A 22,805-nucleotide genomic window follows, 5' to 3' on the forward strand; every position below is an offset into this window, starting at 1 on the left:
GCAAGCTGCATTTGACAGAGGCACGCGTAACAGAAAGCCGTTGATTTGGAAGCCAAAAGATCCTGCGGTCTGTCAAAATGTGGCAGGACTGCGGGAGGGCACCGGGTCAATTAGGAGGCTTGTAGGTCAAGATAGCTGAGCACAACCCAGCCGAGCAGGGGAGGCTCCGGTAAATGCGCCTTGTGCTCCGGGAGGGAAGACAGTACTGCTGGTTCAGCAGGACTGCTCCTGGGTTTATTGAGCCTGGTGATTACAACAGGCTGTCATTAGGGCAGTAAAGTTTAAAAAAAAAAAAAAAAAAGAGAGAGAAAGAAAAGAACAGAGAAGCGAACCACACCTATGACAGGAAGCATTTCAAAAATGCACGCTTCTCACATTCATACGTGCAGGTCAGATATGCATGAGTTGTCTCTTTCTTATCTTCAGCACAGGAGCACAGTCGGAAAAGAAAAGAATCCCAGCTCAGTGTAAAACTCCTGCTTGTGGCTTTGAGGTTGTTTGGGGTTTTTTTTTCCTTTTTTTTTTCCTTCCCCCCACCCAGTTAGCCAGGTTTGCAGCTGCTTGCTCGTGCAAAGGGAAGAGAGGGCTGTGCTCCTGCTGAAACCGGCAGCCGGCGTGGCAGGGTCCTGCCAAAACCAGCCACCTGCTTTTTCCAGCCGCAAAGGCTGGCACGGGCACGGGAGGGATCTGAGCCATGCAAAGGAGGGTCACCTCACCTAGTGCAATGCAAATGCCGGAGAAAAGCACTGAGAGAGAGAGGCCTGGCCGAACCCTGTGGATGCTGTGCCCTGGTTAGGCAGAACAAGACGGTGCAGAGGATGGAGGTGTCTCTGCAGGTGCTGTAAGAGCGGCTCAGGGAGAAGACAGCACTTTGCACCCGCTAAGAGGTCGAGCGTGCTTATTCCTGGTGATGTCAGCTGGATGTGCCACACCAGGGGAAAAAGCAAGCCTAGGCTTTCATAAATACGAAGACTTAGAAGGGTTTGAAATACTGATTAAAGCCTGCTGGAAATCAAGCAAGTGCTGTGAAAGCGCAAAAAATCTGGCAAAATGGAGACAGACCTTGACCATTCTTTGCGTCATTTACTCTTCCAAAAAGAGACAGAGACTGAGCCTATTTGCACAGGTTTAGGCTGCACGAGATGCTGCTGAAGTCAGTTCTGTGGAAGCAAACACAAAGACCTTTGTCTAGAAAACCCACGTATTTTCCTACGGCGTAGGGCTAGCCAGGCCAGCACCTTTCCGAGGGCTGGGGAGAGTGAGCTGCCCGGCACGGGTACAGGAGTGACACTCTGCCGTCAGCGCAGAGCTATTTTAGCAAGTTGTAAGGGCAACCTTTTATCTCCAGTCTGCTTCTGAAATGTTTCACAGAAATTAAAGCAAAACCAAAACCCTGAGAACAACCTGTGATGTGAAAAACAAATTACTCAGCGATGACCTGAACTTCCTAGAAATCACTCTGATCTGCATCAAGCGCACCAAATCCGGTCCATCTTGCTAAAGCCCTTTCTCACCAGCCTGCCTTCCCCGGGCAGGGGACGGCTGGGGGTTCAGCTTCTCCCGGGCACCGCTGATGAGCACAGCGCCTGCAGGCCCCCTCCTGCCACCCCCGAGGTGAAGGACACATACGCAGGTGGGAGAGGGTCTGGCCGGGAAGCTAATGCTCTCCTAAAATCCCCGCCTCGCCCCACCACGCCTCCCAGGCAGGCCGGCGTAGAGCAGCGTGGAGGCTGCTCTAGTTTGCGTGGCAGGGATGGCACCGTGGAGCGGAGGCCGCAGGGTCAGCCCGGCGCTCAGGACTCCAGGGCGGTGTTTCGGCGGTGTGAAACCCCAGCGCCGGTTCCCGCAGAGGCCATTTTGCATGCTCTTACTTCTGCTCCCCGCAGCCCCCGTGAAAGGCTCCAGCTCCTCCGGCTAAGGCGGGCGGCGAGCAGCGCGGGAGCGGGGCGGCGGCCGGAGCGGCCGGCAGCGGCAACCTGTCACCCGCTGGCGAGGGCTGGCAGGCCGGGGAGGCACCCAGCCCCTCCGCCGGGGCCGTGGGGCTGAGACCGGCAGTCAGACCTCCTTCTGCGGCTCCAGCTGTCGCGGGCGCGAAACCGTTCTCCTGCGAGGAGCAATAAAACCAGCGTTCGGGAGCGGTGCCATTAGCCCCGCTCGCTGGGGACGCGCGAGGAGTCACGCAGGGGGAGCCGCGGGGTTTGCACACACGTGGAAGCGGGCGCTCGCCTGGCCGGGTGTCCGCTTGGCCCCACGCTGAGCGATGCCCGCTCGCAGCTGCGGTGCAGCACACGGGCCCGGGCGTCTGCGGGCACGGGACGCACTGTTGGGGAAACCCGGGGAGGTCTGGGCATTGATTTTTGGTCTGGGCATTTTTCCTCTTCTTTTTTTTGGCTTTTCTTTTCCGTTGCCATCCGGCTACCGAGCGGCGTTACCGGTCCCCAAGCCCCCGGCCGCAGCCGGGGGAAGGCAGCCCGAGGAAGAAGTCCCGGGCCCCGCAGCCGCCCGTGGGAAAGAGCGGCCGGGGAGGGGGAGACGCGGGAGGGGGGTGCCCCGGGTGGCGGGGGCTGCCGCTGGCGGGCGGCACCCTGCACCCCGCCGTGCCCCACGGACCCACCAGCTCCCGCGCAGCGCGGGGCGCAAAACGGTGCGCAGCGAGAGGCGACAGCAGAAACAGCGTGGGGGGGAGAGGGGCAAAGGGGGAAAGCCCCCACAAGGCCAAAAAGCGGCAGCAGCCGGAAAAAAGCCCCAGGCGGGGCCGCGGCCCCGCGGTCGCGCCGGGGCCGGGGCCGGGGCCGGGGAGGGGGGCGCCCCCGCTGCCGCTGCACGGGGGCGCCCGGCGCCGCGTGGAGGGGGGTGCAGGGGGGGTGTGCTGCGCGCGCGGGGCGGCGCGGCGCGCGGGGCGGGCGCCGACGTCAGGGCGCCGCGTGCATATTGATGCGGGGGCCCGGCCGCTTTCGTCAAGGAGCAGAAGGAAGCAAGATGGCGGCCCTGTAGGAGCGGGGAGCGCGGCGCCCGGCTGTGCGTGCTGGATGTCGGCAAGGCTGAGGGACGCGGCAGAGGTCAGAGCGGGCCCCCCGCGCCGGCCGCCTTCCCCCCGGTCCCCCGGGGGTGTCGGGGGGCCGCGCCGCGCCGCTGGGTGTCGGCGGGGGGTGGGCGCCGCCGCGGCTCCCCCAACATGGCTGACTGACAGAGGCGGCGGGGGGCGCCGCGGGCCCCCGCCGCCCCCTCCCCTCGGGGCCGGCCCCCAACTTTGCCTCGCCGCCCCTCCCCGCGCCTTTGTCTGCGCGGCGGCGGCGGGGGGACGGGGGCGGCGGCGGGAGGCGCCCCGCCGCCGCTGAGCCCCCTCCGGCCGGCCGGCGGCTCCCCGCCGCGCCGCTGCCCCGCTCTCCCCTCCGCCGCGCCCCGGGCGGCGCTGCGCCCCGCGGGGACCGGCCTTCCCACCCCCGCTGCCCGGCTGCCCGGGGCCGCCCCCGCGCAGAGCCCCGCGGAGCGCGGCCGGGGGGCCGGGGCGGCGGCGGGCCCCGGCTTTGTGCCGCTCCCCGGCCCCGGCCGGGCACAAAGGCGGGCGCATCCCCCGGGAAAGGGTGGGCGGGGGGGCTTGCGGAGTTTGGGGAGGGGGGGACCGAAACCCGCTCCTGGGGGGCGAGGGAGAAGTGTGTGCGGGTGGGGGGGGGCTCGCTGCGAGGCCTTCCTTTTTCCGTGCGGTCTACACGCGCGTTTTGTCCGCGTTGCTAAATCCTGCTGCCGGGGCCACTTGCACAATGTGGCCACGGGAAGAGAAAAAAATTACTTTCTCGTGCATGTTCCCCTAAAATAACGCTTTCGGCGAGGTCAGACTTGTTCCCCGCCAGATGACAGACAAGAGCAACAACCTTACCACGTTTGTAAGTCGGACGCGCGGCACTGTGTGCTCGCATCGTGGCATTTACTGGCGTTAAATCGCCCCCTTAGACACTGGCAGTCATTTTCGTGCCCTTAGTTAAAAGGAGGCTTTTCGGCTCGCGGTTTGAATCTTGGAAATTTAGCAGACCCTTTTCTGCTAAGTAATTTTCCTTTTCAGAGAGTGAGGTGAAGGGAGAAGTGATGTGGTCTAGCGTGCTTCCATCGAAATGTTGCAACCAAAGATCTCATCACAAGATTTGTTTTCCATGATGAGCGACATGCAAATGTGCAGGCTTTGAGCAGCGATCAGCAGCTCTGAATATCAGTTCGGCATAGGTGTTTTCTTTTTTTTTTCTTTTTTTGGTGTGAAGTTGAAGAGTTTTAGAGATGAGGAGATATTGTCCTTAGTGAAAGCAGGTCAGTGGGTGTTGTTTGTCGGCTAATGAGGCCATTCTATTTGCATGTTAATGGCAGGTTGACTTACTGCAGCAGGGGGTGAGTGTAGTAACATGTATATTCACTTGTGTATCTGCATGTGTATTCCACTACGGCACTTTCTCTGGAGGTTGTAAAAGTGCAAAACAGGACGTGGTTGCCGAAGATACTCAACAGGGAGATGTTAATGGTCAAGAGTCATGTATAAACTCGAGTTAGAGGGGGATTTGACTGAATAAAAGGTGGCAAAAACAACACCATGGTACATGCAGTGTCCTTTTAAGAGACGCCCTCGGCATGGTAGGCTGACGGTAGATTATAAATCATTCCTTCTCTTATCTTCTGGGAGTTAGACAAATTTCCTTAAGTGGTGTGTGATGAACGTATTTGTTCCTTTTACCAGTAGCCACAGAAAATGAGCACGTTTCTTTGAGCCCGTAGGCTCAAAGGAGCTGCTTGCTCCTCAACTGTCGTTACATTTCCCAAAACTTCTTTCATTCTTGGTGGTTTTTTTTCTTCTCCTGGTCACCTCACAGTTAATTTCTTGCACCCCTCCAAATAAAGGTAAGCCTCTGCAGTTTCTATATAGGTTACCATTTGTGTATCATCACTAAAGCTCTGTGACTAACAATGGTCAGGTAACAGTTTTTAATAGACTGTCATACAGAAACGCTACTTCTTTCAGCTCTTTCTTTCTCAAACACATGGCACTTTGGTTGGTGCTGTCCTTTGACACTTCACTTCTCAGTTACTAAATATCTGATTTTTTTCAAAAGACTCAAACTGGATACAAACACTGATACTATTTTGCTGCATCTGTGTTAAGGCAGTTTTGTATATTTCTTTTCCTGTTCCCAAATTATATTCTTTCTATTATATTTAAGCCTGTTGTGTCTTGAAAACATTGTTAAATCTAGCAAGTCAAGAACTTTTGGTCTGCCAGATCTGCTGCTGTTAACACTTTGAAAGAATGTACGCCTCTTAGATTTTATCCTGCAGAAAAGCAGCAATTTGGAACCAATGTAAATAAATCACTGTTGGGCAATATTTTGTCTCTCTTCCTCAGTGTCACGGAAAGTGTAGCCTGAACCCTGCCAGTGAAGTCAGAAAACATTTAAATCTAGCAACCAGGGTGCAGGGAGGAGGAAAAAAAGTGAGGGCAAAGATGTGGAAAAATAACAGCGTTTAGGTGGTGGGACTAAACTGCTGTTTACATGAAATGAAGAACACAAAAGTCATCTTTCAGTGAAAATAGTTGTTTCATTTTGGGAAGCGACATCAACAAACTTTGTGAATGCATCCAGGGAACCTGAGAAAGTGGTTTTCTATTGCCTATTTCAGAACTAATTATTAACAAATCTTCAAAAGAAGAAAAGGTTGAGTGGGAGACACTGAGGCTCCTGAATTTGCCAAACTGTCACTGTTCGTAGTAAGGCTTTTAACAAGGACTTTGGCATTGTGCTGATTCCTGGCTTTTAGCCAGGGAAACTGGTATTGTTTTGATATAGTGCACATGGTCCTAGACTTTGGCATGTCAACATTGTTTAAAGAACAAGAAACGTGTGCCCGCTGAGGAGTTATTATGACGGACAGATTTCCAAGGTCTCTTGTTGGTACCAGTGCTGCATTGGGTAACAGAAATAGGAGGTTGTTTAAAAAACTGAAACATAAACCAAAACATTTATGTTTTGGTTTCTGCGTGCAGAATCGGGAGACCCTGTAGTTGCTGCTGGAATGGGGATTTCAGCTGCCGGAGTTGGAAGGGACCATTCCCTCTTGCCCCGAGCACTTCAGATGCTGCTGGGACTCTGTCTCCCATACGGTTCCTTTAAATACTAGCAACAGCCAGCCAGCCCTAAAGGCGGGGAGGGGGGGAACCTCACCATGTTTTGGAACAAATCTGCTGCTCACGTGTTGAAAAACATGAAGTTTGGGTTTGACTAATGTTCTCGACCCTGTCTGTTTGAGATTACAGGGAGTGCTTCACTTCTAAGTTACTTGCATGGGCAGTAGAGTGGTTTTCTCAGAGTGTGCCTAAGCAGTGACTTTAAATCCCTTGCTCCGTTTTGTTCCGAGTGGAAGATGTGTCTTGTGTTTCTACAGGAGCTAAATAAGGTCCTCTTTAAAAAATTGTCCATTTTTCAAGGTGGAATTTCAGATGAGCTGTCAAATTTGGCTTGTCACAGCAAGTGACCCTTCTACCTCTCTCACTTGACTGCCACACAGTAGCTCTAAGCGTGGTAGCAGCATCTGTAAGCCAGCTTCACAATTGGAGCCTGAAAGTGGTAGAACGAAGTTGCCAAGTCTCAAGTAGAGTTGGTGGTTATCTTGGAAACTGTGCTGGAGAACACAACCACAAATGATTTTGCCAAATAATATACAGTATTTATTTAGTCCAGCTCTCTGATTGCTGTTAAGGCAGTCAGCCAGCAGCAGTAAGTGTTGTGACATCATTTTGAAAGGCAATGTGCTGGTTCTGAAATGGAGTGGGATGTACTATGATTCATTATTTAAAAAAAAAAAAAAAAAAAAGCTGTAGTCTGAACAGAGATAAAGCATATGACTGCATCATGGCTGAAAGCCAAAAAGGGAATTATATGAATCAATCACACTTGTAGCATTATTCCGATCCCATGCTCCATAAGGCAGTGAGTACCTTCTTACTCATTTAATGATATTCTGCAGGAAAAGTACCCTTTTGAACACTGAACAAGTAACTAGTAACAAGTTGCCATAGTTCCCGTTGTTACACTTTCCGATCATCACTGCTTGTATGTTCAATTTGCATAGCTTGTCCCAGTATCCTAGACAATAAAATGTTACAAATGGAAAGTACCATGAGTAATCATTTTCTCAGTCACCCATTGAAAAGAAGTCACTTCTGCCTTCCCTTAGGGTAGACAAGTCTCTTAAAAAAAAAAAAAAAAAAAAAAAAATCACTCATTTTCCCAAGGAATTGCTCAGTGGGTGGAGACAGAGGTGATGGGGTTAAGGAATAAAATTCTGAACCTCCAGCATCAGCTGGACTAATCCCAAGGACAGCTGATGACTGACCCAAAAAGGTTGTGTGGATTAAAATACTGGGAATGTGCCTCACATTACGTAGCAGGGAGTAACAGAAGGAAGGTAGAGAAAAAACAAGCTTTGAGAAATAGGAAGAACAGCTAACTAATTTCACCCACGTATCTCACACTGTTCTTGAATTTAAAAAAATGCTCTGCCTTATAAGAGGATCAGAAAGAGTGTTCTGCTAGTTGTTCATAGTAAAGGATTTTAAATCTGGGGACAATTTAAAGAAAGTTGCTATGCTTTGAAAACACTTTAAGAGTTAAAAACCATAAAGATTTATATTCCTGTCTGTCTTTTTGAAGCAGGCTTGTTCATCTCTGTCAAACACCTTCCAGAAAGCTGAATCATCTTAGCAACCTGAACAAAATTCAGGCTGTCCTTCAAAAACAAAGTTTTCTGTGGAGGTGTGGATTCCAAGTTGGAGTGTTGTTGCCCTGTAGCATGCATATGGCAAGAAACCCTGGTAGGATTATTCTTACAAATAAATAAAGGCTTGCTGTATTGAGGCTTCAGTTTGACCTAATTCTTGGTGTATCTCTTTTTTTCCTCTTATTTAAAAAAAAAATAATAAAAGGCAGCATTTCTGTTGCAGTGTGCAAAGGAATAGGCTTGTTCTATGCTCAAATTTGGCAAGAAAGGAAAATTCAGCATTTTAATCCTAATCAAGTACAGCATATCTTTTAAGACAGTTTCAGAGAATTAACAAAGAAGTGAGCAGGTGAGCGTTAGATAGCTAAGATAACCAGGAATAGCTAAATAACCAAGTAGCCCTTGCAAGTGTCTTCCACGGGTACAAGGCAGTAGCCTCGGCATTTTCTGATTAATTGCTATGATGCAATTTGGACAACATGGAATATTTTCACATGTTCTACAGCATTGCCTCTAACCTCAAATATATTCCACGTGGGCTCCCAGCATATGAATATTGGTTTCACCAGTTGTATGCATGGGGGAGGAGAAGCTTCCAGGTTTAAGTTGAATTTTTCGCAGACGTATAAAGAGGATAATGCTTGTGCATTCTTTACTCTACATGAGTTACCCTATGCTTAAACATACATTTCGATGACTAGAATTTAAACAACTTCTTTGCTTAATCTCCTTTCTAATAATGCATAAACAGTCCGAGCTTTGTCTTCTAATGTCCTGGCGTGAGCTGCTCTGTCACATTGCGTTGGAGAAGGATTTGGCTCCATTGCAGTAATACCCCAGCTTACCAAGTGGGTAGATGTTTAGGTCAGGACGATGACTCTCCATGTGGTTGCACGCACGTGGTTAGAGTGTTTACAAACAGTGTCCCAGCATCCTCGGCAGCTGCCTTGACGCAGCCAGCGAGAACAGAGTTCTAGGAATGCCCCTGGTCCTCACGGGCAACGGAGGAAGGGGAAAGAAATAAAAAATGCAGAGTTTAAGAAAACATATCGTAGTTTGGGTTTTGGCTGAGCTTTCTGCATCTGTGTTGCATTCTAGATGGCTGGTTCCTCTGTCAGACGCCGCTGTATTTTTTTCCCCCCACTTGAGCGCAATCTGGGCTGTGTTGGCGCGTTTGCCTGGAACGGACTGATCCCGAGTAGGAGATAGGGGTTAAGAGAATTGTTGCAAAGGTTTCAAATCATTTCCCTGCCCCACCTCCCCTTTTAAAAAATTTATAAGGAATTAAATCCCCAAAAGCTTTCATGACAAAACAGCTCTTTGCAATACAAGAATCCCACCGTAAATGGTTATATATTTTTTTCCTTAATTAGGCATGACTCACTGCTTGTTAGAATACTAGAACAATTCCCTTTTTAAAGAACAAAAAAGAAATCATGAATCCTACTAACTTTATAAGTAAAATCAAATAGCTGAAAGTCTTTATTACTTAGTGAGACGTGTTGACACAAAGAGGCGTTGCTGTTACGAAAGCTAATACCACTGCGAAGCAAGTTTTGGATCTCCATTAGACATAAGAAGCTTGGTAGAGATTTCTGCATTTACTGAACCAAATGAATAATGCCACCAATCTGTTGTTTAAAAAAACAAAAAAAAAAAAAAAAGAGGGAGAAGAAGTGGTGGTAATTATTGGGGTTATCTTGCCAAGATGGTTTGAGGAAGCACAGCTGAAAATACATAGTAGCTGGTCAGAAGCACCCAACTGACAATGTGTTTCATGCCCTCCCCTGTGGACCTAAACCAAAGCTGTCAGACAGGTTCTGGTCTCCGGAGACACTTGAAGCCTATGCCGTGCCTGCACTGTGGGACCTTATTAGCAGAGGTTCTGCTCCTCATCCAGAAACATTATTTTCCAGTCCCATGCACGTTTTTCAGACTTTCTCATGCAGTTTTGCAGCAAGCGCTAGGGACAGTATGCTAAAGCACATCACTTGCTTTACAAAATGAATCCTAAGAACTGGTTTTTCCTTGCAGGGAGGAAGCAGTTGGTACAAGTGGCTCTTCCATATTCCGAATTTGTCTAGATGAGTCATGGTATTCACCATCATACAACAGAGTACGAAGGCCATTCCACAGATCTTGTTAGACACGTGACTTCTGTGATAGTTGTATGTTCACATTGGTTGCTTCCATTTTATGTTAATGTCGATTACAATCACTGTATTTTTGTTGTTACGCTCCAGTGGTTTCTTTCTCACCTGTCCTCTCATTTGCAAGACAATTATTTGGGTCACATGCAGAACCTGCTTCTGTTTCACTAAGCTCTTCACCTCCTTTCGTTTTCTGACTTCTTTTTGACCCACAGTTCCCATTACTCTTGCAGCAGCTGGGTAGCAGAAGGTAGCAAGCAAGAATAAAGAATACATGAGAGAATACGTGACAAAGCCATTGCTGAGTTTACACTGACTATTTGTTCCTTCTCTTGCCACTTTTAGTGCTGTTAGAGAGATCAAAGGGTAAACGTTAACTCTGGGCCTGATGCTGATGGGAGAGTTTTGCCCTCAACTTCAGTGTCCTTTAATAACTTTCCATATTTGTCCCTTAGCACGAGAGACAACTGTTCGTGCAGCACTCGCCCCATTTTGTGCCCCTGATGCTTTTTTTCATCTTTGTTTAATCTGTTTGTTCTTTCAGTGCTACTTCACTTGTGTTTGAAGTCACATACTTTGAAGTTATACAATTTTTATACTTGCCAAAGGACACAAAACTCTTTCAGCTCTTATGTAAGCAAAAAGGAGAAACTAATCATTGCATATTTCCTCTTGTGTGCAAGTAGCATTACTGTCCTGCTCCAGGTAAATTGAAGAAAATGAATTGTTGCAGTAAAGCAGGAGTTGCTTCCCTTCCCCCAAAGTTACTAAAGTTCACAGAAGTGAGATATTTCCTTGAAGCTTAAAGTGCATGTGTAGCTCAATAAAAGGAATGCAATTTATCCCTGAAAGAGAACGTATGAAAGCTGGAAAATACATTGGACTCTTCTCTCCCTGGGATTTGGAGAAGTGGGGGTGCGTGTGTGTGTATGTATTACAGACCTTAACATATTTTCTTTTCAAATGACCAACTTTTTGTTCCCACTGCACTCCTTTGCATGCTTGTCTGTTTGATTTCCAGTTTGTCTGCCCTGAAAGGTCTGAAGTATTACTAAAATGGCAACAGTAAAAATCAAAAACATGAAAGTTGAGCAACTGAAAAGGGTCAGGTTTTACACTTATTTAACTCATATAACCAGTAGACATTTTGGGGGAAAGAAAACCTATGCTAGTGAGTCTCCATTCCATGCACAGTCAGTTTGCGAGTGTACACCTCACATACCCAGGAGCAAATGAAAATATTGACCAAATAGGGAAAAGCCTTCTTGGTATTTATAAACATGAAAAATGCACAAAACAGATAAATACAGCCTTTCAGTTCTCCCTTGTTTCTATGACACTCTCCATACTTTCCACAGAACGTTTGTTCTCTTTAAAAAAGTTTGGACCTGTACTTTTCTGCTTCCCTGTAATCCTTAATGCAGAGAAGAAGCTTTCGTAGGTGTGAGAATGTAGTAGAAAAAATAAGAATTGTGCTGATCTATTTTCTTTCTCTCTATTACTATGTGTAGTGCCTGAGAAGTGAGACCAGGTAGGAAAACACAGATTTCTGTGTATTTTTCCGCTGTGCCTATGTTGTGCAGTTGACAAGATGTTAGGTATAGCTGGCTTGTTTTTTCCCCCCCAATGCTGTCAGCTGGCTTGTGATTCTGCAAACTGATGGCAGCCCTTGCCATTTTCACAAAGCCCTATTCATTTTTGTTGGGCTCACAGAGCTGTTAACAGTCTGCCTATGTAGAGACACTTGCAGGAGTGAGGCACCTAGTCAGTCACATACTTTGCAGCAACTGAAAAAAAGTAGTTTTGGGGGTATTTTTTCTTTGAGGAGGGGAGGGAGAAGAAATTGATAGAAAGACTTAGAGGCAGGTATAGAAGCTAAAAACTAATTTTTACTTTTTACAAAAAACTTTGCAAAGCAGTTGCAAGTTAACATGGTTTTAGCTATAAAATATAAATTTTAGCTGATGGATTGGAAAGAAGTTTTGCCTCTGGAAGAGTGAGTCTGTAACTACCTACTGAATAGATGCTTTTTCTTGAAACAACTGCAACTAGCTGGTTGGAGATATTTTGTTGGACAAGCTGGAGCATGAGTCTAATTCAGGATGGCAGCTCTGATGCTTCTAAATATAAGGAGAGTGGATAGAATGAAATTAATTGTTGCACGTTAGGAGGCACCTCATATCCCAGCCATGAAACAGAATCCCACTGTGCTTGGGGCTGTACAAACATAAACCATTTTTGTTCCATTTTGCTGTTTAATTCAGTAAAGGAGACAGAGAAAAGGGGTCTGGCAGCACACAAGGGGCCAGAGTGTTAGTAACTCTTGTTTATAATGCAAAGCAGAGGCAGGCAGCTCCCTTCCAAAAAACTAAATATTTGCAGTAAATAAAGCAAAGCTGCTATTGCTACCTGGTGTGTGTGTGAGCAGGCAAAACATGCGAAGACTAAGAGAAAGGGTACAAAATTAATAAGCAACAACTGAGAGCCAAAGCACACACAGATCACGCAATGTGGTACAAACCCTGCTGGAGCCATTCATTTCAGTGCCTTTTTTTTTTTTTTTTTTTTTAAACCCTAAAAGACATACAGGAAAGCTGTGGTATAGCTGGGAACTGAACCCATATCTCCTAAGCCCCAGTGCTTTACCCATGATACCCTCCTTCCTGCTCATTCAGAGGTTTACAGATAGTTTTCTCTGCTTACTAAGATAACAGAAGTATCAATTTTAAGAAACAGAAACTAGACTCAGAAACAAGTAGCTTTTCACTTTTTTTTCAGAAGTTGGTTTTCGGTAGCATTTTCTGTTGATTGACAACACGTTCTTTTTTTGCTGCACAAGCCTTCAGACCTTTAAACCAGCAGTGCTCATCCAAAACAACCCAGCAAATTAAATACTGTTGTTTATCTCCTCAGTGAAGAGGACGGCTTTTTGCGCACTGCTTTGGCTGCAGCACTGTTGAAACCCTCCACTCAAAGGGTTTACTGGCAGTGCAGATGCCTCCATGCACCCCCAAACAAATAAGCAAAAACTCACAATGAGCTAATTATAATTAAAATTAGTATGTTGTGTCAGTTAATTGCAGTGTGTGAAACTGAGTTCTGTAATGTCATTTCAATAAGTAGGTACTCCAATAACTCCCATTAACCTTTAATACCCTTGATCCTCCTATTCATTCAGGCAAGATTTCCCACAGTCTGCAAACTGTTCCTGTACATCAGCTCCAACCTAACACATGACTCCCATTTTGATCTGTTTTATCAATTAAAGCTTCGTCAGGGTTCACAAACCCTCACGCTGATGTCATACTTGGTAGCAGAGCTCAAAGGGAAAAAAAAAAAAACAAACCAACTTTAATTTGATGTCAGAAATCTCTCTGCTGGAGACGGGATGCACAAACCCATGCAGGTGACACAACCTTAGCAGTGTTCATAGCTTTCTGTGCAACAGTCACCTGTTATCTCCTAGACCTGAATCGGAGGTGATAAATTTTAATGTTGTCTCTCTCCGGTCTTTTGGAGTTCCTTTGCTGTGGCTAGTCATAGCTCAGCCTGCCTGGTTTGGTATGTAGTGCATTTAACCGAGAGCCTACCCTAAGTAACTTCAGCACATTCACAGACTCGTGATACAATCCATGATGAAATGCATTTGGAAATAAAATCCAATGGGTAATTTAGCTCATGCAGCGTCTCTGGATGCTGACAGAGGCGGTTGACCGTGAAGGACAGATGGCTTTTTCCCTGCCATGTTTAGAGATCCGATAGCGCTGCAAACTACTTTGGAAAAAGATGGAGCGGGAGCATTCGGACTTGCTTCCCCCAGTTGCTCCTCTTCCCCACGGCAGTTTGGAGGTTCAGCTGGCCGAGCCCCCACGTGGCTTGCGTGCACGTGGCCGCGCTGTTTACAAACACCCTCCCAGGCGTCCCCGAGGTGCCGCGTAACGGGCGAGAGGGTGCCACGCTGCAGGGCCGAGCTCCCTTCGCGCGGCTTGCGAGAGCCCCTGTTTTTCACCCGCCGCCGCGGCTGCTCGTAGCAGTCGTGGCCAAAGGCAGGGCTGTGACGGGCTGGCGGAGTCTGCTAGCTCGTTCGGGTTTGCTCATTTTACATTTAAGCAATATTCAGGCCAGGGGTTTAGAGCAAGGTCGTCCACAGTGAGTCAAAAATAGAAACTTTATTGCTCGATAGAGTAGTAGCAGTGGCGAGCGCTAGCTAGACATACACGCAACAGCGAGGAAGGTACTTTTCTGCTTTCCAGAGATGCTATTAGGGAATTGGGTAACATTTACAGTAGGGCAGGATTTCAGAAAGCCTGTAGAAATGAATGGGCACTTTTTTTTTTTATTTCCTGCTAACAAATCGGGGACCACTTTTTGTCCAGGTTTAAGAGACAGGTCTCAACAAAATGTAAGTAGCTTGGAGCAGCTAGTATTTGAAACCACAGTTGCATTATCACTCGGAGAAGGCTGCCTTGGTTTTGCTTTGTTTTAGCAGGCCATTGGCATACAGCAAGAAAGAGGTTTGAACAGCTGGTGTTGCTGCATTAAATGGCCTCCCATAGCTGAGGCACAAAAAGACAAAGCATGCTTCTTTCCAGCCGCTCAGCTAAAATTGTATTGACTTACTTTTTGCTGCTCTCCTCACGAGTTCAGAGTTCAAGGACTCGTATATCTACTGTACCTTGAGTTCAGATAACAAGCTATAACTACATGGAGGGAAACAAACAGAAAAGTTCATGCTCTTCAAAGATGAGCATTTTTCTGTACTTGTTCCCCTGTTTTGTTTCGGGGTGTGCACTGTTTATTTTTCTCCTTTTGTTTTACGCTCCCTCCTGGCGCCTCCTCCCGCTTACCCTCTGCTGCGTGCACACCCTCTTCCAGCCGCTCTCTGGCTTGCCTGGCCGAGAAGTGCAGACTCAGCAGGGACTGGTAACACTTTAACTCTTTGTCCTATTCTCGGCTCTCCCAGCAAAGGTCAAAGCAAATGGGACTTACAGCTGCACTTGAAACAGAGCCGGTATAGGAGGGAGGGATGGCGACCACAGGCTGTTCCCTCCCTCGCTCCCCGCTTTTTTTTTTTTTCTTGAAGCATATAAAATGCGTGGCCAGGGTGAGATGAAACTTTCCATAGGCTTTGGGTGGCTGTATCTGCTAATTTCTCGTAAGGGGAAATGAAAGACTTGTGACTTTTGTTTGTACTGCTCGTATCTAGCTTCATGCAACTTCTACTGATAAACAGAAATAATTTAGGAGTTACTTCCTCAAATGCCTGAAACGTGGTCTTAATTTCATCAGTGCAAAGCCAGCAAAACGCTATTACAGACACGAAGTCTTGGTTATCTGTCTTTGAAGTCATTTTGGAAACTTTGGCAATGTGCCCTTAGACAATTCTTTTTCCTAATAGCCATAGTTTTGCATTGTTTTGAGGGACCACGCTGGCTCCAATTTCAGTGACTTAGGGCAGAAATGAGTTTTATTTTTCTTGAGAACAATTCAGCGTTGCCATTTGCCTGAGAGAAGGAACCTGCCTGGACACCATCAACATTAGCACACGTCCACATGTGCCACGTACAGGAAAAAGGTTCCCATTTGCCCCTCAAATAACCCGCCACAGCGTTTCACAGGGCTGCGAGGGGCGCGCGCCAGCGAGAGAGTTGGCGCTAGTTGGCTTAGCGACATCGACACCAGCGCCAAGGTTTACCTCTCCGCTCGGCGCTCCAGGTCATGCTGGTGTCTCGCCACGTGCTTACGCGCACATGGCAGCACTGTTTACAAACATGACCCCAGAACTCTTACGGGCAGTTATGAAAGAGCCAGCGAATGCCGCATCCCGCGCGCGCGGGTGACCTAGATCGCCAGTGCTGGGAAGGAACGGCGAGGCGCTCGTACCGAGCGCAGGCTCTGAGAACACATCAGACGTTCGAGGCAGATGATTTTGCTCCCAAACTGTTTTGAAATATCATTGCCACCATGAGAGAGTTTTCCACCGTAAACTAAAAATAGCTACTATTAACTAGCAGGAGTGGCGGGTAAGTGATTCAGCAACTCCAGGATAGAAGTGACTGTGTTCTTCGGCACCGTAAGTCTGTTTCTGCATTGAACTGACTCAGAAAGTACATAAAATTTTCAAACAGGGAAGGAACTGCAAAGCTGGCTTACTTTGGCTAAAAGAAAAGAACACTGCGTGATCGTGTGGTTCCTGATTGACAGTTCCTTTTTTATTCCTTTATTAGCACTGGCACTCGGGCACTAATGAATGCTTTGTAGTCAGGTTGTGACCATCGATTTAGGAAAAAGATGCCTTAGTAGTTTCAAATGACATACCTCCATCTACAAAATACGAATTCCACTATACAGCTGACTTGTTCTTTTGACATGGGCCTTAAGAAAAAAAAAATGCATAGCTGAAATGCCCCTTTAGCAAACCAGACATTGTACGTTCAACTGTCAAATGTCCGCATTCTATCTTGATACATATTTTTTAAAAATCGCTTTTGGACACAGTAGATGTCTACTTTAAAAAAAAAAAGCGTCCCCTTGAAGTTCTTCAAAGAAGTTTGTATTGTACGCCAAATTACTCTAAAGCAGTTTCCTTCCTAGAAGTTAGCAGTTTATTGTAAAATGGAAGTACGTGGTCAGACGATTAGTTTTTGACAGATTCTAGCGTTCTTGAAGTTTTCTCAGAAATACATGTATGTGGAGGAAGAGAGGCTATATAACTGTGACTGGTTGCCAGAGATAAACAGAGCTTTCTTGAAAAAGCTGCTAAACTAGCAAAAATAACCCATGCTTGTTAATAAATCACTTCCAGTTTTTACTTTTGGAATCAAAGAATTTAATCCCAGCTTTGCAAAAGCCTACTAAATGGTGAAGGATTTTTTTTTCCCTCCCAAATAGAAAGATTGACCTTTCAGAAGCAGATGAGATGATAGAAATATGATAGTTCTATGTTATATTAGTTACTATGATACATCTCAATGTTTGTAAATACCATAATGACAAAGTCCTTAGGAAAGATACATGACGAGCTTCTCCATGCCTCTTCTCCAGTGCGATTCAATCCCATTACTGAATAAAACTTTTAAAGTATAAAGCTAGTCCATACTCTTCACCTTGTCCATCCTTACCCATAGCAGCTCTGCATTAGAGTTGTCAAAGCTCCTGCAGAGGTTTTCACTACGTAAACAAAATAACACAAGAGAGGCCAACATGTGTCCACTCTGGCATGGTCACTAACTCATTTCATGTGGTCAGATAGCTCTAAGCTGAGCAGGTGAAGTGCTCTGCAGGTCAGCCCCTGACCCATTGCTGGTTTTGTCCATTCTCCCAGCTGATTTTTAGTGTTGCATTCAGAATGTGAGCAAATGTGCTTGCACCGGTTATTGATGTCTTTTCACTGCTGAATGTTCATTACAATGTTCATTACACTGTGTATAATAGACCTAGAAATAAGAATGGAAGTACTGAAAATAGGTCACTGCTGTGTTCCTATTTTAGGAGTTCTTTGTGGCATTTCTCCTGTCTGAGGAAAGCAAATCCACCTTACTGTGAAACTGTACTAGTATGGGCAGACTTGGAGAAAGGAGAACTAGAGCCTTACTATAAAATTTTCTTTAAATGTGTATAGCTTTTTTCCTGGGAACATCATGGTACATCTTCTGGAGTCTTTCTCCAGAAGCCCTGAAGTGCTTTTTAAATCTGAATCAGAAAGTACTGAGGTTTACAAGGACTGGTTTATTAGTATTTATGATGTCTGTGGGCTTTACCGGTACATTTAACTTAACCAGTGTAAGATCTATGCAGATAGACAAATGATGTGTCTGGTGCATCTTTGACTCGGAGAATCTTCTTATTGTTACCATTTATGATATTTTCTTACATTATACGAAGAGCTTCTTTTAGTCACCCAATGAAGAGAATATAAGGAAAGAAATGCTGCTTATGATGAAGATTATTTTATTCAGTGCTTTTAGTTGGGGGCAGGATGGAAGCAAGTAGTGTAAGATTACCATTGTATGCTACAGGGTGAATACCACCATTGTGTCAGTTTAGATGAGTATCTCAAAATAAATACAGACTCTGTCATGGGTTTGTCCTCTAGGTAAAAAAGTAATGGAAATCTTGTTTAACAAGTTCAGCAAAAGGCACACCTAAAGTTTAATTATGTCTTCAGATGCATGGGTGCAATTCTTACTAAAGAGTTTTACCCAACTACCAGAGAACAGACTTGGGACTTTTGATTTTTCTTATACTTAGAACATATGCTGATCAATAATCATGTCACTGCATAGTTTGGGAAAAAGAATCCCTTGGCATAATAAACAACTATCCCCAGCCATAGCTTTCTCTGCCACGTGTGTGAGAGAGAGCAAAAGGTTATTCACCAATTTATAATTTTCTGCCAATCCCCTTCTCCACCTCCCCCCCTGCCCCAAGCCAGTCTACCAAAAAAGCAGGGGGAGATGGAGAAGAGATGAAACAGCACCTGTGGTATTTACCTGAGGGATTTTTTCGTTGATGTCTCTTGGAGCGGGGAATCTTGGATGGGATCTGAATTGCGCTACCAAAATTTGCAGCACTGAATGAGGCAGCGGGAAGACTCCCTGGCCTGGGAGGTAGACAGACAGGGACCGCATTGTTCCTCTGTCTCTCTTACTCATTGCTTTCTCAGCAGAACATGGTTCCTTAACAGACCAACTGCTTATTCTTTTTGTGCACAGAGAAGAAAACATACAGAACACCTGCTGGACAATACATTAAGTTACATTAACAACTGCCCACAGCACTCAAAGGCAAGGTAGGAACATGCAATAGGCCTGCAGAATATCTGCTCAGCGCAAACCACAGCCAAAAAATGCTTCCCATCACCCTACTTTTAAAACAAGTCCTGTTAATTCGAGAGTCACAAGAACTACGTGTGGCAAAAGAGAACAAAAACAATGAAGGCAACAAGGAGTATTTTAGATTTTTACAGTACTGGGGAATGCGTGGGGAAAAATGCCCAGAGGTGTTCTTAGGAACGCAAGAAAATCCCACGTTATAGAGTAAGTTTAAAAAAAAAAAAGTTGGCTGAGCCATGCCAGCAATGGCTCTTCTTCATGTTCACAGGATTAAACCAGTGAGGTGCTGATGTTTCTTCCCACGTCTCTCAGTACGACAAGAAACACTACTGTGCTTTGCCCACTAGCCTGCCTTTGGCCAGGGCCAACCTCCAAAGCTTCAAAATGTGATGAAACCCCCATTTCTAGAAGCCAAATTACACATCAACGAAAGAAAACAGGCTTTATTATGTAACAGGCAAACCATAGAAACCCGGATTTATGAATTCAATAGAGATACACCAGAAGCAGCAAAATCAGGCCTTCTCTTCTACTCATGTTCCACTATCCTGGCAGGTGTTTTTTTTTTCCTAATTATTTTTCCTTGCTGTAGGTCCACGAGTGTGGAGAGAATGGGTGTCTTGAGCACGGCAAATATCATGAAACTCCATGTAGAAGAATGTCGTGCTCCGGCATAAAGTTTTGATGTGGAAAACTGGGGTTTGTTTAATTTTTGGGGGCAGAGTGGTCAGCATCTTCCCTTTGTGAGCCCCTTATGGCCTGTGCAAATTTGTTTGCACCCTCGTCCAGGAAAGTTCTCACCAGGATATATTAAATGGAGTTTCCCTGTACCAGTGCACAGCAGTGAGAAAGGTGGACAAGTTGTTCCTAAAAGTTGTATGAAATAGCCATGGAAGAAACAATTTAATCCATCTTCTTCTCCCAAGCCAGATAAATCATAACTGTCACTTTTGACAAATACTTGGATAATCTGCTGTAGAAGACCTCTGCTAGTGGAGACTGTATTCTTCCAAGTCTTCTCATTTTGATCAACTTTTTTGGTTTTGGACAGATACAGCATTCTGGCTGAGGCCTTGTCAAGGCTGAGAAGAAAGGTGACTTAATGCCTGACAGAGGCACACAAACAGGACTATAGCCTGTGCAAAAATTGCCTTTTTTCTCAAAAGGATTGACATCAACTGTTCAGCTTGATATTCACTGTAACTCCGGGAACTGCTGTTCCTCATTCAGTGTTTGTGCTCACTTGTTCCTGCCTTTGAGACATTGCCCTGGGGTTACCAATACGAGAAACCCCAGAAGAACTTCAGAAAAAAAGCTAGTATGTGAAAACAGAGAAGTTGGTGTCATCAAGGAGGAGGAAATGCATACTGGGGGAATCTTAAAATAAGTAATTGCGTATTTTTGTGAGGGTCTGGTGATCCACTAGACTGTGAATTTCTTGGACAAGGACTGTGTCTGTGTTACCTGTGCACACTGCCGCTATTCCAAGCATAACACTGAGTTCTCTCCCACAGAAGAAGATCTGGACAATATCATAAACAGCTTAGTGTAGGCACTTGCTCAATGTGGCAGTAAAGAGAAGTGGGAAAAACAGATGCAATGCAGTACTTAATCTTAGTAATATGTACGGTTTTGTTAAGCTGTAGTGGATGGAGATAGAAGCGTGTTTCAGAGAACCCAAAACACTGGAAAAGATTTCTCTTGAGCTACAGTGCCAGAGGTGTGTGGTTTTGCCATGGGAAGATCTGAATTCTCCTCCTCTGTTCCAGTGAAATTTTCAGAGGCAATTTGCAAATTATGAGTGTTCCCATGTATTCTGACTCCAAATACAATAGCCTGTGCTGGGTCAGGGCCTCAACACGGGCAGCACAGAACGAGGGAGCAGGAAGTAGAGCACAGTGAAAATAACGGAGGGTGAGCTAGGTACCATACGTTAAAGGCAGAGAAGGGCCCTCTGGAGCTTACCTTTGGCTCTCTAGCACAGTCTGAAGAAAGACAGTATTTGAAGAAGTAACAGCCAACATATTTCAAATTGCTGAAAGGAAACAAATATGATAGGGTGTGCTTAATCTAAGGACCTTGCTGTCACAACCTGTTGCTGATGCAGGTTCTTCTGTAAAGTAGCAGGCATTTCTGTGAATTAGGACAATGTCTAGGCTCCTGCTCCTTACGATACAATCTATAGGGGGGTTTAAGTCTCATGGTTTGGGCTGTAATGCCATTACTGAGTGTTCATACCTTTCTCCGAGGCATCTGCCCTTTAGCAGACTATGGCAAAAACAGGCAGTTGTTTGCTCCAGTGTGGCAGTTCTCAGCTGCTGCTGGCCATTTCCCTGTGTGCTCCCTCCTGTAAAGACTTTGCCACAGTACGTCTGAGAGTATGTCTTTGCCACAGTACGTCAAGAAAATCTGTTATTAGGAGGAACATATACAAAGTGACCACCTACCCCAAGAAGCTATTTTCTTTGTTTGTTTGTTTTTGCAACACCCAGAAAGTTGTAGTTTATGCCACCAGCAGCTAGTGTGGTCACTTAAACAGTTCTTTCGAAAGTAGTGGCATGAACTGTTAAATTATCTAAAAAGAGCAAACTAGTGTTGGGGTTTTTTTTTAAAGATTAGATTGAAGGAACAGGAAAAAGCTCTCTCCTGTAGTTCTCTCCTTTTGTTTCTAGTTTTAATATTTAATGAACATGTGATATTGTTTTAAGCTAGTCCTGATGGTCTTGTGAAGTTAATATTTAAAGCAGATGGCTGCAGTGCTTTAATAAGATGGTTACTATAGAAACACAGCACTGTGAAAGCAATAGTTTCTGTAATGCATGGTCTCCTCACTAAACATTTTAAAGACTCTTGATCTACATGTAGCAGGCCCAAAGAGGACTAACCAAGAAATGGAAAAGAAAGATAGTATGCCTGCATGGAGTATTTACTTCAGCTGGGGTCCACTTAAACCTGGCTGGATAGCTAACATTTTTGTGGCTCGCTAAAGAGCTGCTTGAAACAACATGAAACATGAGAAGAGAGATAAGCAAAAATATTGATGGAGGAGACAACTGTGGGCAGGAGACAGATCATTTCAGTTATCTTTTTTTGGAAGGTGAGTTGGACTCAAACATTAATACAAACAAATTTAAAAGCACAAAACACCCCCAAACAGTTAGCTAATACACCCAAACATTTACTTTGCAATCTTCAGGCTTTTTGTTTACTTCATCCTTGCATATCTAACATTGACTATCAACACACTTGTTGCAGCCTAATGCATGGGGAAGGACACATCGTGTACTTTCAGGGATTTGGGCTTTTTATTACTGCTTCTAGTTTTCTTTATTCTGCCAAAACTGTTTTAACCTGAAAGTACCTAAATTCCTCTGTGTGTGCCAAAGAATTTTATAGGCTATGACACAGACTTCAGAAATCCTTTTAAAATGTTAATTATATATATGAATATGAGCTTGCACTAAATCAGGATATTCAGGGGGGTAAATGGCAGTCTTTTTGGAAGGGTTACTGGTTCTCCTGTGCAGAACCGGGCAGGAAAGTGCTGCCTCATCTGCCTCTGTCTCTCCCTCCAGGGAATTAAGAAGTAGTTTTCAGCAGTCACAGAGGATGAGTACTCGGAGATATTGGTTGCAGAACTGTAGAAACTGTGAAGCAAAGAAGGTTTCAAAGCAACAGTAACCTGATGTAAAGATAGCACTTGTGAGAAATATCCATCCTTTCATAAAATCTGGGTATCCTGCTGGAACTCATATCTTGCGGTATAGCTAGCAACAGTACTGACCTGGACTAGGTTCACAGGGAACTGGAGACAACCTGGGCATTTTCTTTGCTTCATCCTCTCTCTTGTTTCTTTCTGTTCTCCTAAACTCAGCAGATGTTTGTGCTTGCATGTTTTTGCTTCCCTTCGCACTTTAAAACACCTAAGCTGGGCAGGCCCAATTGCAGGGTTTGCCTCTTTTATGAAACTGAACACATCATCATTTAAATAAAAAGAAAGAAGGGAAAAAGCTGTGAGAAACACTCAACTAATAGGGTTTTCCTTTACCCCAAGACTTAATTTGTT

The 22,805-nt window shown here is 45.6% G+C and overlaps 1 protein-coding gene across 1 annotated transcript in view; it reads left to right on the forward strand.

The window, feature by feature from the left end:
- The first annotated feature begins 2,952 nt into the window (after positions 1-2,952).
- TET2 (tet methylcytosine dioxygenase 2) overlaps positions 2,953-22,805 on the forward strand; it is a 74,989-nt gene continuing 55,136 nt past the window's right edge. Inside the window, exon 1 of the mRNA XM_075500664.1 lies at positions 2,953-3,059. Coding sequence (XP_075356779.1) covers positions 3,030-3,059 — 30 coding nt within the window. The 5' untranslated portion in view covers positions 2,953-3,029. The remainder of the gene's footprint in view (positions 3,060-22,805) is intronic.

This window comes from Mycteria americana, chromosome 4, assembly GCF_035582795.1.
Source record: "Mycteria americana isolate JAX WOST 10 ecotype Jacksonville Zoo and Gardens chromosome 4, USCA_MyAme_1.0, whole genome shotgun sequence".
Taxonomy (NCBI): Eukaryota; Metazoa; Chordata; class Aves; order Ciconiiformes; family Ciconiidae; genus Mycteria; species Mycteria americana.